Source organism: Macrobrachium nipponense, chromosome 17, assembly GCF_015104395.2.
Source record: "Macrobrachium nipponense isolate FS-2020 chromosome 17, ASM1510439v2, whole genome shotgun sequence".
NCBI lineage: Eukaryota > Metazoa > Arthropoda > Malacostraca > Decapoda > Palaemonidae > Macrobrachium > Macrobrachium nipponense.
In genome coordinates, this window is record NC_087210.1 from 29,271,988 (window position 1) to 29,285,878 (window position 13,891).

General features: G+C 33.5%; 1 protein-coding gene across 3 annotated transcripts in view; it reads right to left on the minus strand.

Moving 5' to 3' along the window:
* Positions 1-8,062: 8,062 nt before the first annotated feature.
* Positions 8,063-13,891, minus strand: part of LOC135196018 (tryptophan 5-hydroxylase 1-like) — a 75,683-nt gene continuing 69,854 nt past the window's right edge. For all 3 annotated transcript variants that reach the window (XM_064222502.1, XM_064222499.1, XM_064222500.1), the window contains exons 13-15: positions 13,644-13,834; positions 11,614-11,770; positions 8,063-8,756 (exon numbers count right to left, since the gene is read on the minus strand). In XM_064222502.1, the coding sequence (XP_064078572.1) occupies positions 8,673-8,756; positions 11,614-11,770; positions 13,644-13,834 (432 nt within the window). In that variant the 3' untranslated portion in view covers positions 8,063-8,672. The remainder of the gene's footprint in view (positions 8,757-11,613; positions 11,771-13,643; positions 13,835-13,891) is intronic.

Consider the following 13,891-nt stretch of genomic DNA (forward strand, 5'->3'; position numbering starts at 1 on the left):
CATTTGCTCGACCCAGTGACAAACAACCAATAGCAAAGGCCCTAAGATTGGAAAGATGTGTTCTCCATCGCCATCTTTATGGTCCTTTATTGCCATTCAGAATTTATCATCCTCTTTACTCTTGTTTGCTTGCGACATCTTTCTAATGCTTTCAGGAAGAAGCTCGTCTTGTGTTCTGTTTAAAACTCTGCATTTATCATCTAGAACTTGAAAGGTACTCAAGTCATTACCTATTACTTGAAGCACAGCTTTAGTTAAAAATTCTATACTGCTAACTCGAGAAGAATTTGATGCATGGGCAGGGTCCAGAATGTCTAGGGCGTTGAGAACAGGGTCATCGAAGTTGTATCTTTTCTTTAATCGAACAGCTGCTGATATAAGAAAATTTCTACAGTGTAAGAATACGTTTCTTACATCCTTATTTTCAACCCAAAATTATTCCCACTGACTCTTGTACATTTTTCATGGTTGAAATGGCTATGAAGAAAAGTATTTCAAAGTCAACGTTTCACATAAAGTAGAAACACCATGACCAAGATATATTGTTTTGATGGGTCTGAAGGTGGACTCATCTGAGGGATTTTGGCATCTTTGTCCTTAACGAGCTTCTTGTAAACATTGGCAGAACATATCTGAGAAATTCAAACTTTATTCAGCATAAGTCATTTTACCATTGAAGTACCTTTCTAAACCTAGCTATATCACATCTCTTATGTCAGAATCAAGTGAAGTCTATTCCATTGAGGGGTGAGAGATGTGTATTTCTGGTGATAGAAGTTCATCACTCTCGACGTGGTTCGGAAGTCACGTAAAGCCGTTGGTCCCGTTGCTGAATAACCACTGGTTCCATGCAACGGAAAAGCATCTTGCAAACAAACCAACCAAGTGAAATCATTTCAAAATACTTTTGCAATGCAGGTCGCTCTTCAAGAATTCTCCCGACTAATGTTTTAAATGAAAGCCACTTGTTTTTTTTTTTTTTTTTTTTTTTTTTTTTTTTTTTAAATACCAGACTTACAAAAAGTGATTGACATTTTCTAGATGATTGAGTCGGCCTTGATTAAACAAAGGCAGGTAATGGACATCTCAAAGGGCACCTGGAATTCAGATATCATAGATAAAATACTTCCTTCAACCAACTCTTAAGAGGATTAAAGAGAATTTATCAGAGGGCGTGACCCAAAACGGCTTACATTTGGATGAATCTCTTGGCATAAATACCACCTTTTCTCTAACTTCTCTTCATCATTACCTACTTGAAGAGAGAGACAACAGTCTCTGAAATACAGTACTCGCTTTCCATATTTCGGCGTTTTTATGTTTTTTTTTTAATTAGATGAATTCTGTTGTAACAACATTTTTACTAGTTTTATATATGTATTTATATAATATATATATATATATATATATTTATATATATATATATATATATAATATATAATATATATTATATATACATACTTTTGTAGACTGTTGCACAAACTATTTTTATTTAATTCACTAAAAACTATTACAATAAATGTGCTTATATAACAACATTGTGGTTTCTATAGTTTATATAATATATATATATATATATATATATATATATATATATATATATATATATACATACATACATAGAAAACCACCATGTCGTTATAGAAACATATTTATTGTAACAGTTTTAGGTAATTTAAAAAAGATAGTGATCAATTATTGGGCCTGAAGTACACATTCTGAAATCATCTCACATTTCCTTATGAAAATACTTTTTTGAAGTGTAATTTCGGTCTTTTGAACTTTTGAAATTGAATTAAATTTTTCAAGAGGGCTCGTTGAAATTATAGCCTCATATAGTGTATACCTTACCAGAATGATTTTATTTATATATTTTCGGAAGCATTTCAACTTTCACATTATCATTTATCAGATAAATAAAACTGGTCCGTCTAAAATTGAAGGAAATTGAAAATTTTACATATCGCTACCAATACATTCATTCACCATCACATTTACCCAAACACACTTGCTCTTGCACCTGCTTAAATGCAGTATTATCGTCTATAACAACAGTTTGAATATATGTATATATATATATTATATATATAATATATATATATATATATATATATAATATATATATTCACTGGCCTGTATAAACTGATCGGGATTGCTAGTAATCTCGGGCCCTATCTTTGCTGCAACTAATTTTTGCACGAGAGAGAGAGAGAGAGAGAGAGAGAGAGAGAGAGAGAGAGAGAGAGAGAGATTTGTTTCCGGATACTCTTATGAGTTTAATTTTTAAATAAAGATCTACCCCAACGTGCTCACTGAGTATATTTAATAATAAAACTGAAAAATTACAATGAATGAAAAGTTATATAACGATTTTTTTTTAAATTCCATCGATTCGAAGGAACCGTCTGCTATCTTCATGATCAACACTTGTGGGCCGAGGAGGCAAGAATTTGCTGATATAGCTCATAGGTCATCATATTCGCATCCGAGATGATGTTAAGTGATACACAATACCACCTTACTTCCTCACGACACCTGACACTGAAAACCCTTTTCCAAATACTTTTCCACGGGACTTCATTCACCGAACACCATCACATTTTCATACTTTCCAGCACATTAAAACCCTCAATACTTGAAATTACATTTACTATGTGTGTGTGTGGATTTTTAAAAACTTATTATTATTTTATCAGACAAGGTTTTGGCATTGTCCCACACCCAACAAGAAGTATGTTTTTACTTTCATTCTCCGGAAATTTTCCACAGTGTAAAGAAGGGGCTCATCTACCATTTATAGGGTATTTCCTCCCACCCCCCACCCTGTACTATAGTAGATTCACATCAACCATGCATCTGATGTCTAGGCCAGTCCCTTACGACACTCCTGATTGGCTGTTGATAAGACAATCACAGGGTTTGAAACTCTGACTCTCTCGAGATTTCACATAGGCGGGATGTATGTTCCACCTCTCCTGAGGGATACGTCTTTCATAAGTATCCCTCAGGAGAGGTGGAACATACATCCTGCTTATGTGAACTCTCTCGAGAGACTGAGAGTTTCCAGTCCTGTGATTGGCTCATCAACAGCCAATCAGGAGCTTCTTAAATGACTGGCCTAAACATCAGATAAACGGTTGATGTGAATCTACTATTTCTTAGTAGCAATGTACAGTTTGTACCACTAACTTCCGCAGTAAATTGGCAAACCTGATATAAAATCGAACAGAAACATAGCCTAGTTTCTGTACACCAAATAGCCTAAAACGTGCTGGAATCTCTTGTCTAATAGCCGTTTCACCAACGAAAATTAAATTGAAAAATACACTTATTTTATTAGAAATAATTTTTCTGTACTTGTTAACGAGCACATTATTTATTTTTTCCACTTTCATTTCTAATAAATAACTCATAAATATCCTATTCCAAAATTCTTGTATCTTTAACTCAAAGCGAAACAAAGTAGTTTGTAGGCTTACTACCCGAGTAAGCTTAAAATCATTAATTACATCTCCTCCATAGCATTTGAAAGGAGAGAGTAAGTTTTCTTGTATTAGTACGTTCCATAGAAAACTTGAATCTACTAGGGCCCATGCGATCGTGAAGAAAACGGAAATCTCATCGGGTACTGTTGTAATAATATCTATTTGTCCTAGTCAGTCTGTTTCATGGATGTTTGGTAGAATCATTCTTCACCTACCATTTCTACGCTTCGTATTGTGATTTGCACAGAAATACAATGTTCTGATATCATCGCTTTTACTGCAAGACTAACTTTTTGGTTTACATCGGTTGTTTCCCTTGGTGAATTTTAGCCATCATGTCTTAATGAAGAAGGAATGCGATAGCAGACATACTTTTGTTTGTAGCCACTCTTCAACCACGCTCGAAGGTTGTGTTTTAATTTTTTTTCTCACTGATCTAAAGGATTGTTGTTTGTTGAGGTTTATCAATCTTTTCGTTTGTTTTATTTAAAAGTGTTAAGTAGTTACGATTAAAAGGTAGTGAACTAAATAAGGTTATAGTAAAACACAATATTGATTGCAGTTCTAAGTTGATTTATTCATGCTTATTCTGATCCTTAACAAGTACAATTTCATGTTTAAAGTGGTCTTTGTAAGCCGTTCGTCATTGCCTGAAAAGCTATTATGTGTCATATATATTACATATGGTTATTTATTTACTCATGCACGCACACACGTAAACACAATTATAGGATGCAAGCAAACGCGCACAAAAACCCATTTCCGCACATGCACACAAGCGTATATACTAGTGTGTAGAATATATATATATATATATATATATATAATATATATTATATATATATAATTATAATATATATTATAATGTATATGTATGTTTGGGTTGTTTCTCCATGATTATGTAATTGTAGCATTCGTGTTGAGGAAAAGCAAGCTATTGTAATAGTTGTTAGCTGTAGGATCAGTTTTGGCAGATGCGATCCCTTAAAGTTTTCCGATACCTTTCTCATTGCTTACATGTTAATAGGATGCTGCTGAAGTGTGTGTGTGTATGTGCGTGTGATTGGTTTGGTGCCATTCCAACGAGGTCCTTCAGCCTCTTATGGGCTTCGTTCGAATGACTAGTCTGAAGTTTTACATTCAGAAATTACATCTATATATATTATATATTTATGTATATATATATATATATGTGTGTGTGTGTATGTATGTATGTATAGATTATGCATATAACATTTACACACACAAAACTAATGTTCCATCAGTAATTAACTCATTAGTTAAGTTTTCCCGATTCAACCATTGTCGACCAAAAAATGCAGTAAAGTGAAGAGGTAAATCCATTTATTTTTTGTGGAAAACTTGCACTGCTGTTTCGCCATCGCAATGTTTATGATACATGATATGGGGAGCAGTACATTTGTCTCTATCAAGAGGACAGGGAAAGGACAATTCATTGACGTCCTCATGAAGATATCACTGAGAGATTGAGCTCACTCCTCCTTCAAGTAGATTGAGTCCAGTTACTGAAATCTACATCTCAGTCTTTCTGATATTACATACTATTCTTTTTGGCCTTAGACAAAAAGGACTAAGCAACGATTGGTTTTCTATCTGCTCTTGTTATGTGTTCGACTGTGTTTTTGTGTGGTGCCTCGAGCAAATGAATTGTAAAGAAAATATATTTTGACATATTTTATACACAAGCTTGTGATTCTGTAATTAACTTACATACGCTAAAAAATATTTGTAAATTAGTTCCTGCCTGTATAGACTAATTTTCTTACACACGCAAGTGCAAAAACAAATTCACGCACCGACACGCAATATATAATAAAATTATTTATATATATAATATATATATATATATATATATATATATATATATATTGCTGAACTGAGTAAAATATTTGGGATACACAATACACCAGAAGCGAATGGAAATAGGAATTAGCGTGGATAGTAATCCATATTCCCGGTCGCTGATTGGCTATTCTAGATTTTTGACTGACAGCATTTATTTGTATGTCCCGTTTTCTTGCGTTTGTATTGATTCGCTACTTGCAGATTAGGCTAACTGAGATAGTTCTGTAATGTCCAGACCATTACAACGCTTTAGATAAAAAAAAAAAAAACCCTTCAATGATCCATAATTCGATTTTAAGCTGCATGAAGTTAAAATCTTTACCCCAGCTTGAAGGAATTAAGAAAAGAATTATTGACTGCCAACCCAATATGAGAGAGAGAGAGAGAGAGAGAGAGCGAGAGAGAGAGAGAGAGAGAGAGAGAGAGAGAGAGAGAGAGCATGGGGGGGACTGGGGATTACTTTGTTTATATGATAGCTTGAAATGGAGTCCATGTTGAGAGAGTATTATCCATTGATGCGAATTATTTCGGAACAGCCTTAACCCATCCAATATTTCTGCATCTTATTAAGAGTATTAATTAAACATTGGGTGAATGTGCTAGCTTAAATATACTACGGAAGCTCCGGATTTCTTGCACGCTCATTTTGTTATATTATTATGCGTGTTGATGTACTTTATACCCATTGTATGTATCTTTTAGTGTATGTACGAGTATTTTACTATTTTATATATACATACATATATATATATATATATATATATATATATATTATATATATATATATATATATAGTATATATATATATGTATGTATATATATATATTTGGTATTAATTGTCAAATGTTGTTTTTCTGTAAAATATATGAATATGTGATATGACTCATATTATATATATATATATATATATATATATATATACATATATATATATATATATATATATATATATAAATATATACATATATATATATACATATATATATATATAAGTCATATCACATTTCCGTGATTCATATACATATATCGAGCTACAATGTCCTTTAATATCTAATTCGCTCTACCTCGGAATTAATATATTTTCATATATGCTTAACCGAAGGGGAATTTTTTCTCGATAATAGATTTGCCTGGACCAGGGCGCGAACCTATGGATCCTTTCAAACCCAGGAACGTCAGTGAAGCCTTTTCCTACTACACCACTCGCTTCACTGACGTTCCTGGGTTTGAAAGGATCCATAGGTTCGCGCCCTGGTCCAGGCAAATCTATTCTCGAGAAAAAAATTCCCTTCGTTAAGCATATATGAAAATATATTAATTCCGGGAGGTAGAGCGAATTAGATATTAAAGGACATTGTAGCTCGATATATATATATATATACATATATATATATATTTATATATATATATATATATATATATATATATATATTTACAGTTTTTGTGCTGTGTTGTTCATGTGTCGTATTGGCTCGAAAATTGTTAATGTTCTGCACTTTTTTCCTGTACATTTTATTCTTATATATCAAATTATGTGTAATGTTCCATCATATAAAGTATAAGTTGTATATAAAGTAAAATTGAGTTTTACATGTACGTTTAGTTTAATCCACTATTATTTTAGACGTTTAAGTTTAGTGTTTAATGCAACATTGTTGTGATTTATATGTTGTTTAGTAGTTCTGTGTGGTTTCTAAAACTGTGTTAGTATTTTTGTTTTTTTTGTTTTTTTTTATATATACCCATAAAAATCTTAATCTGCTACCGTAAATAGACCCTCCAAGACCTCCTTACGATTTCCGCCATTGTTTGAGAGGATGATAAGTTTTTTCGCCCTGGATAAAAGTCAAGTGATATTGAATGAATTGCAGAGTTGTTCTAGAGTTTCGGATGGTAACTGAAAATATCCGAGCGCTTAAAGTGCTGAGACTAATCATTGCAGATTTGTGTATCATTTCTCACTTTATGCTAAATCGAAGTCTCGAAATTTAGTTACTTTGACCGGTATTTATATTTGCTCCTAGTTTTTACGTCTGAACGAAGGCGGCTTGAGTATATATTCAGTGAAGCATATTAGAATAAATGTATATATATATATATATATATATATATATATATATATATATATATATATATATATATATATATATATATATATATATCTATATATAGAAGACTTGTAGGAGGAAGTACATCTCAGGTGGTCCTTAAAATACATCTATTGCAACGTTTCAAAACACAAAGGTTTCATTTTCAAGTTGTAAAGACATAAAACAATAAAATTAACATTAAAAGCGCTAAATTACAAATAAAAGACATAATACATTATAAAAGACATTTCTGGTTTGTTCCTTCTGACTTCTGTCCTTCCTTTCTCTCTTGATGGTTGGTTCTGCTAACTAGTTTTTATTTTATTTTTTTTATCTTGTCTTTTATAATGTATTATGTCTTTTTTATTTGTAATTTAGCGCTTTTATGTTAGTTTTATTGTTTTATGTCTTTACAGCTTGAAAATGAAACTTTTGTGTTTTGAAACGTTGCAATAAATGTATTTTAATGGACCACCTGAGATGTACTTCCTCCCACAAGTCTTCTATTTTTCGAGTTACTAGTAACCGCCATACCTGGAACGCAATATATATATATATATATATATATATATATATATATATATATATATATATATATATATATATATATACACACACGCACACATTTCCCATGTTTAGACCTAAGTGCACAAATTTTTCCCTATTATACATTTGTTTATCATCGTCACGTATCATCGTCTCATTGTTTTATGACGGTTCGTCCTCGTAAGATGCCTGTGGAAATGGGAGTTGTGTTGTGTTGAACGGGGCGAGGAACCTCTTGAAATCAGGTGCATTACATTACAGGTATTCAGTATGATATCGGAGAGAGAGAGAGAGAGAGAGAGAGAGAGAGAGAGAGAGAGAGAGAGAGAGGGGGACACAAGATGTATACGTACTTTTACTAAGTTAAAAGGCATAGACAGAAGTTTGATATAACGTACTATATAATTTTTTTTTCATGTCGCTGATAATGTTAAATTGTATGCTTTATTTATTTTTTTTAACGGTATTCCACCTTAATTTGATGTTTTTAATTTGTAAAGTATAAAAAAGATTATCCGGAAAAGCGTGCACAGTGTCATTAACCCATTTATAAGAATCTGAAGAAAGTAAATTATTTTTGTCCATGCCAATTATGGATATTTGCTATGTCCCCCCTCCCTAAAAAGGAATAGATAGAAAGGGAGAGAGAGGAGGAAGCTGAAACTTTCTTTCAAATTGCGTCCATTTAGCTCTTCCCGGAAGTTTCAGCTTTGAGGACTGAAGTCAAGAGATTCGTGATGTTGTCGACGTCTATGTTTTCGTCGTTTTCCTGTTTAGAAAAAAAATGAAGTTGGTGTTAATCTTTATTGCACTTTTGCATTTAAAACCTACCTATCTGATTTATGCTATCCCTAACTGAGCTAAAATCTCAAATAGTATTTTTATTATTATTCCAATCAAATTGTTCATCTTTAAGGATTTCTTTTGTTATTATTACTGAATCGGAAATTGGAAGTAAACAGTTAATTCAGCTATTTGAAAAGATCAGACGTCATATAAGGATTACTTTTGATATTATTACTGAATCGGAAATTGAAGGAAAACAGTTAATTCAGGTAATTAAAAAAAATTAAAATGTCATAACTTTCCTCTGAAATTTGTAGATGTTTTGTCGCCGTGGAAATATATATATATATATATATATATATATATATATATATATATATATATATATATATATATATATATAATTCATATATTAATTTTATGCGTATCTGTGTATTTCTGTGTCTAATTTGTTTTTATTAATAAAGTTATTTTAAATAAATACATATATTCATACATATAAACACAAACCTCTTCTACCTATTTATCGAGCACTTTCCCACTATCCCTCTTTTTCTTCCCTTAAAGTTTGTAATCATGCATGGTTGCTACAGTAAACATTTCACCACATCAGGTATTCTACTTTCTTGACTACTCGAGAAACTGGACCTTTTTTCCACTTAAGTAATTAAACTCTATTTCAATCAAAATTAGCTAAAAAAAAGTAATCACACTATTTCCATCAGAATTAGCTCAAAAAACACCCTTTAACTCTCAAAAGTAATCACACTCCATTTCCATCAAAATTACCTCACAAAACTCCCTTTAACCCTCAAAAGTAATCACACTCCCTTTCCATCAAATTTAGCTCACAAAACACCCTTTAATTCTCTTCATTATCATTAACTATCTCTTTATCATCTGCAAACAGTAGGCATTCCACACTACACGGTTTCGTTACTTCACAAACTTGCACCTAGTACATTTCTTGTGTCACTTTTGCCATTATTTCATCCACAAAATTAATAGAGATGGGTCCCTCCCCCCAAAAAAATGTTTATTCACTCACTGTAAGATTGGTATCACTTTTCATTGTTTCACATTTTGATATTGGCTAAATTATCATCATAAAACCTTCCAGTTCTCATAAAGTAAATGCCTAGTAGGCAAATTAAACTCGTGATCAAAATTTGCTTTTACATCAGTCCAGTCAACTTCATCATATATGTTATTCCTCGCAGCAAAATACCTTTCAAGCCATTCAAAGTCTTCTCGGTTTATATTCTTTACATTTTTGCTTCCTATAATTCTTACGGTCACACTCACTTTTTCTCTTAAATAAGGGAACACTTTCTCTCTTCCCCAATTTCTTTAGAACAGTTTCCTGATCCACATACCTTTCATGCACTGGTCATACACTCTAGCAACTATTCCACCTTATGGCCAGATATCACATTCAGTTTCACGTATTATTGTTCCTCATTCCTAAATATAGTACCTGCCCTCCTTACATCCTCAATAGTCACTTAAAAATATTTTTAAATTTACATTAACCACATCAGCTCGTGTGTTATCACTCCATCATCAGGACGTTATTTCCTTGAGACAAACTAACAAAACACAAATTATATATATACATATATATTATATATATATATATATATATATATATATATATATGAGATGTATTGGATATCTGAAAATGGGATGTTTGCATAATGTGCTGGATATCAATTTTTTTACAGTTTGAGATGCTAATACGGATGCGGATATCAATCTCATAAGTTTGCGGATGCAGATGCGGGTGTTTGATGATAATACCCTCGTGGATGCGGATATTTTATAAATTGAATAATTTAGATATATTTAATTTTTAAAGACGATTTTCAGCAAATAATTAAAATAGGGTTGGGAAAAAGATGAATAGGTGAGGGACGAATGGTGAAAAAGAAAAAGGAAGAGGTCCAAGGTGAGAGCGTGGCGGACATACGGTAATAGGGAAAGGAAGAAAAGGAAGAAAAGGCCGTGCACAAATGTTAGGGGGGCGTTAGTAGCAGAAGGTGATGTAGGGAGAAGTGGAGGATCAAGGTGAAAAAAAATTAAAAAAGGGATGTGTTGAGAAGGAAATGTGGAGTTCTTGACGTAACCTTCAACATAACAATGAGCAGAAAATACCTTTCTGCTAGACAACTAAAATTCTTTTCACCCTTTACATTAGTCCTTCCCATTTTCCTCTCCCCCCTCCTCTTCCCCTCTGCCTCCCCCCCCCTCTCCCCCTCCCCTCCCCCCCCTCTTTGAGAGAGACGAAGAGTAGAGATCGTTGGGGACTTGAACCGAGAGAGGATGACGGGGGGTTGAGAGAAGAGTGAACTGCAGACCCCTGAAGAGGAGTTTGATCCCCTCAGAATCGAGAGAGGAAGACAAGCGCTTCCAAAAAAGCAAATACACCCTGTATTTATGAATACAACTGCTGTAAATGACATGAAATTACTTAAACAAATGTGCTTTAAAACAATGTGTAATTTAGCTACAATGTATTATTATGAACTATTGAACACTGAGCAGGGGGTGATAACCGCATATCCGCTTTCTCAAACTACGGATGCGGATGCTGATGGTAATGCTAATGCGGATGGGGATGCAGTTATTAAGAAATTATCAATGTAGATGCGGATCTATAAAAAATGTGGATAATCTGTGGATGCGGATTTCCGATACATCAATATTAGTATGTATACACATATATATGACTATCTAATTTCTACCTTAAATCTAAATAAGTAATGAATATGTACCATAATACGACGCACTGGTATCCACACAAACACGTCAACAGCATTGTCCCTTAATGGTGAACTTACATGTATCTTCTGAAGAGCGTTCCTTACAATACAGAGGTCTCCTCTGAGCTCGGATACCACTGCAGATATCTTCTCTGCATTACTGAGTATCTCCACGCTCATTGTGTATGGGTTATACCGAACTCCAAATGGACGGTGAATGGTTGACACAAACGCCCTGAAATTATTGAGCAAAGTAAATAACTTAGAAAGTTGATAACTTTTATTTTATCCCTATTTTTTATCTGTTTCTGTGAACATATTTGTTCTTGCTGCTGCTACCATTATTGAGGGAATTATTCATGGAAATTTATTGCAGTGGTACTGATCTAATGTTTTACAGTAAAAGGAATAAAAGACTTGTGCTTGGCAAAGTGACATCCAGGCAGCTCAGAAGAATTTGTATTTGATGCTGCAGTGATAGTAGTCTGTATATTCTAACAATTGGGATTTGTTTTTATATGTAAAAGTCGTGTAATAATTATCCAGGGAGAGAGTGGCTCACCCAGTTATGTTTTTATTTTCCTAATGGAAATGTACATCGACACAGGTCCGTCGAAACATACAGCTGTTAATATTTCATTGTATTTTCACACAGCATGATATAACTCAAAATTCAAGATTTACTGAATTTTGATGATGTTTCTAGCTATATTTTTAGTTAAGGCTGCAAATGGAGTCGGGAATATAGGGATACCTTCTTTTGCTCATCACTGATTGGGTGGTGATATTTTTGACGTGAGTCCAGCAGATTTCGATGGTCGTCTGTTGGAATTGCATCAGTTTGGGAGTTTCTTTTTACTCTTATATATGTAAAGCCTCCTACGTTATATTAAGGGAGAGATTATCGTGAGGGCTGTTGACAACATTTATAATCGTGTAAAATTGCAATTATTATTATTATTTTAATTTTAGAAATTTGCAACGTAAAAAATGTTGCACTAATCATGTGTAAATTGCAGTTTCTTATGGTTAAATAGGAAATTGCACGGTCTTGTCATTCAGTAACTTCTGTCCCTTTGCCGAATTTATTAGACTATCAAAGATTGATCAAATTCAAATTAGAAAGCGATGTGCTACATATGACCTAAACCAAAATTTCCCTGAGATTCTCAATTATTGTTGATGATATTGAATTAATGGTATATTAGGAGCAACGTGGTACTAGTTTTCACCTTTCTTATTGAGCCACTGGGTATCTTGGTTCCTGGAATCGGTAGAATACAGTTGCTTGTGAATTTACTGAAATTATTGTTTTTGGCTTTAATGATATAGCAATATCGAGGAAAAGTCTTTCACTATCCTCAGTGACGTGGCCGGTATGGTGTTGGCGTACCACCTTGGTGGCTGCGAGTTCGATTCTTGGGCATTACATTGAGGTGTGAGAGATGCGTATTTCTGGTGATAAAGTTCACTCTCGACGTGGTTCGGAAGTCAAGTAAAGCCGTTGGTCCCGTTGCTAAATAACCACTGGTTCCATGCAATGTAAAAACACCAAACAAACAAAGCTATCCTAGGTATTATATGATCATCGTTTTATCGTACATTAATGGAAGCTGTAGAATGGGAGGAAGGTGGTTGATTTTCAAGGAAATTTTGTATTGAAAGTAATTGAACTTGCGTATTCTTCACATCATACAGAAGGATACTGGTGAAACGAGTTTTTTTTTAAGAAATGGAGAGTAAATGTGAAGTTAGATTTACTATTTGGGTTAACATGGTCATCGTCCATAATAATCAGTCAGGGTTCGTAAAATATTTTGGTTTAGATTCATCATTTATCCAAAACTTTGGCAACATAACATTGATTTATTCCATTAGTAACTTCCTTCGTTGCTTATTTTCTGAATTTGCGTATTTGTAATCCACGTAATTTACTTAGTTATTTTGTTCATATTTTTCATGCACGTCATAAAAACGCTAAATCTAATGAAAAACGTGGCCTAATTTACAAAAATGTGATAGGTTATAGACAATAGTGAAAGAGGAATACGCAAGCGAGCAGAGAGAAGTCCAAAGCTTTCGTTCAACTGTGATGTAAGATTTCGCACCTCAGTTTCTCCTTGGCCTCTTCGAAGGTGTCTGTGAAGTAGTACTGCTTCTGAAAAGTCGTGACCAGGCATTCCACGGTGCTCACTTCCTCCGGGTCAAAGGGGTACACTTCGGCCTCTGCTGAGAGGGAGTGGCGCAACTCGCTGATGCTGGACAAGAGACCTGCTCCGTACACTCTCAGCTGCCCCTTCTGAGGAGAGAAAAGAAATCTCAGTTTTTGTGTGAGAGTAGATAGATGTATGATAAA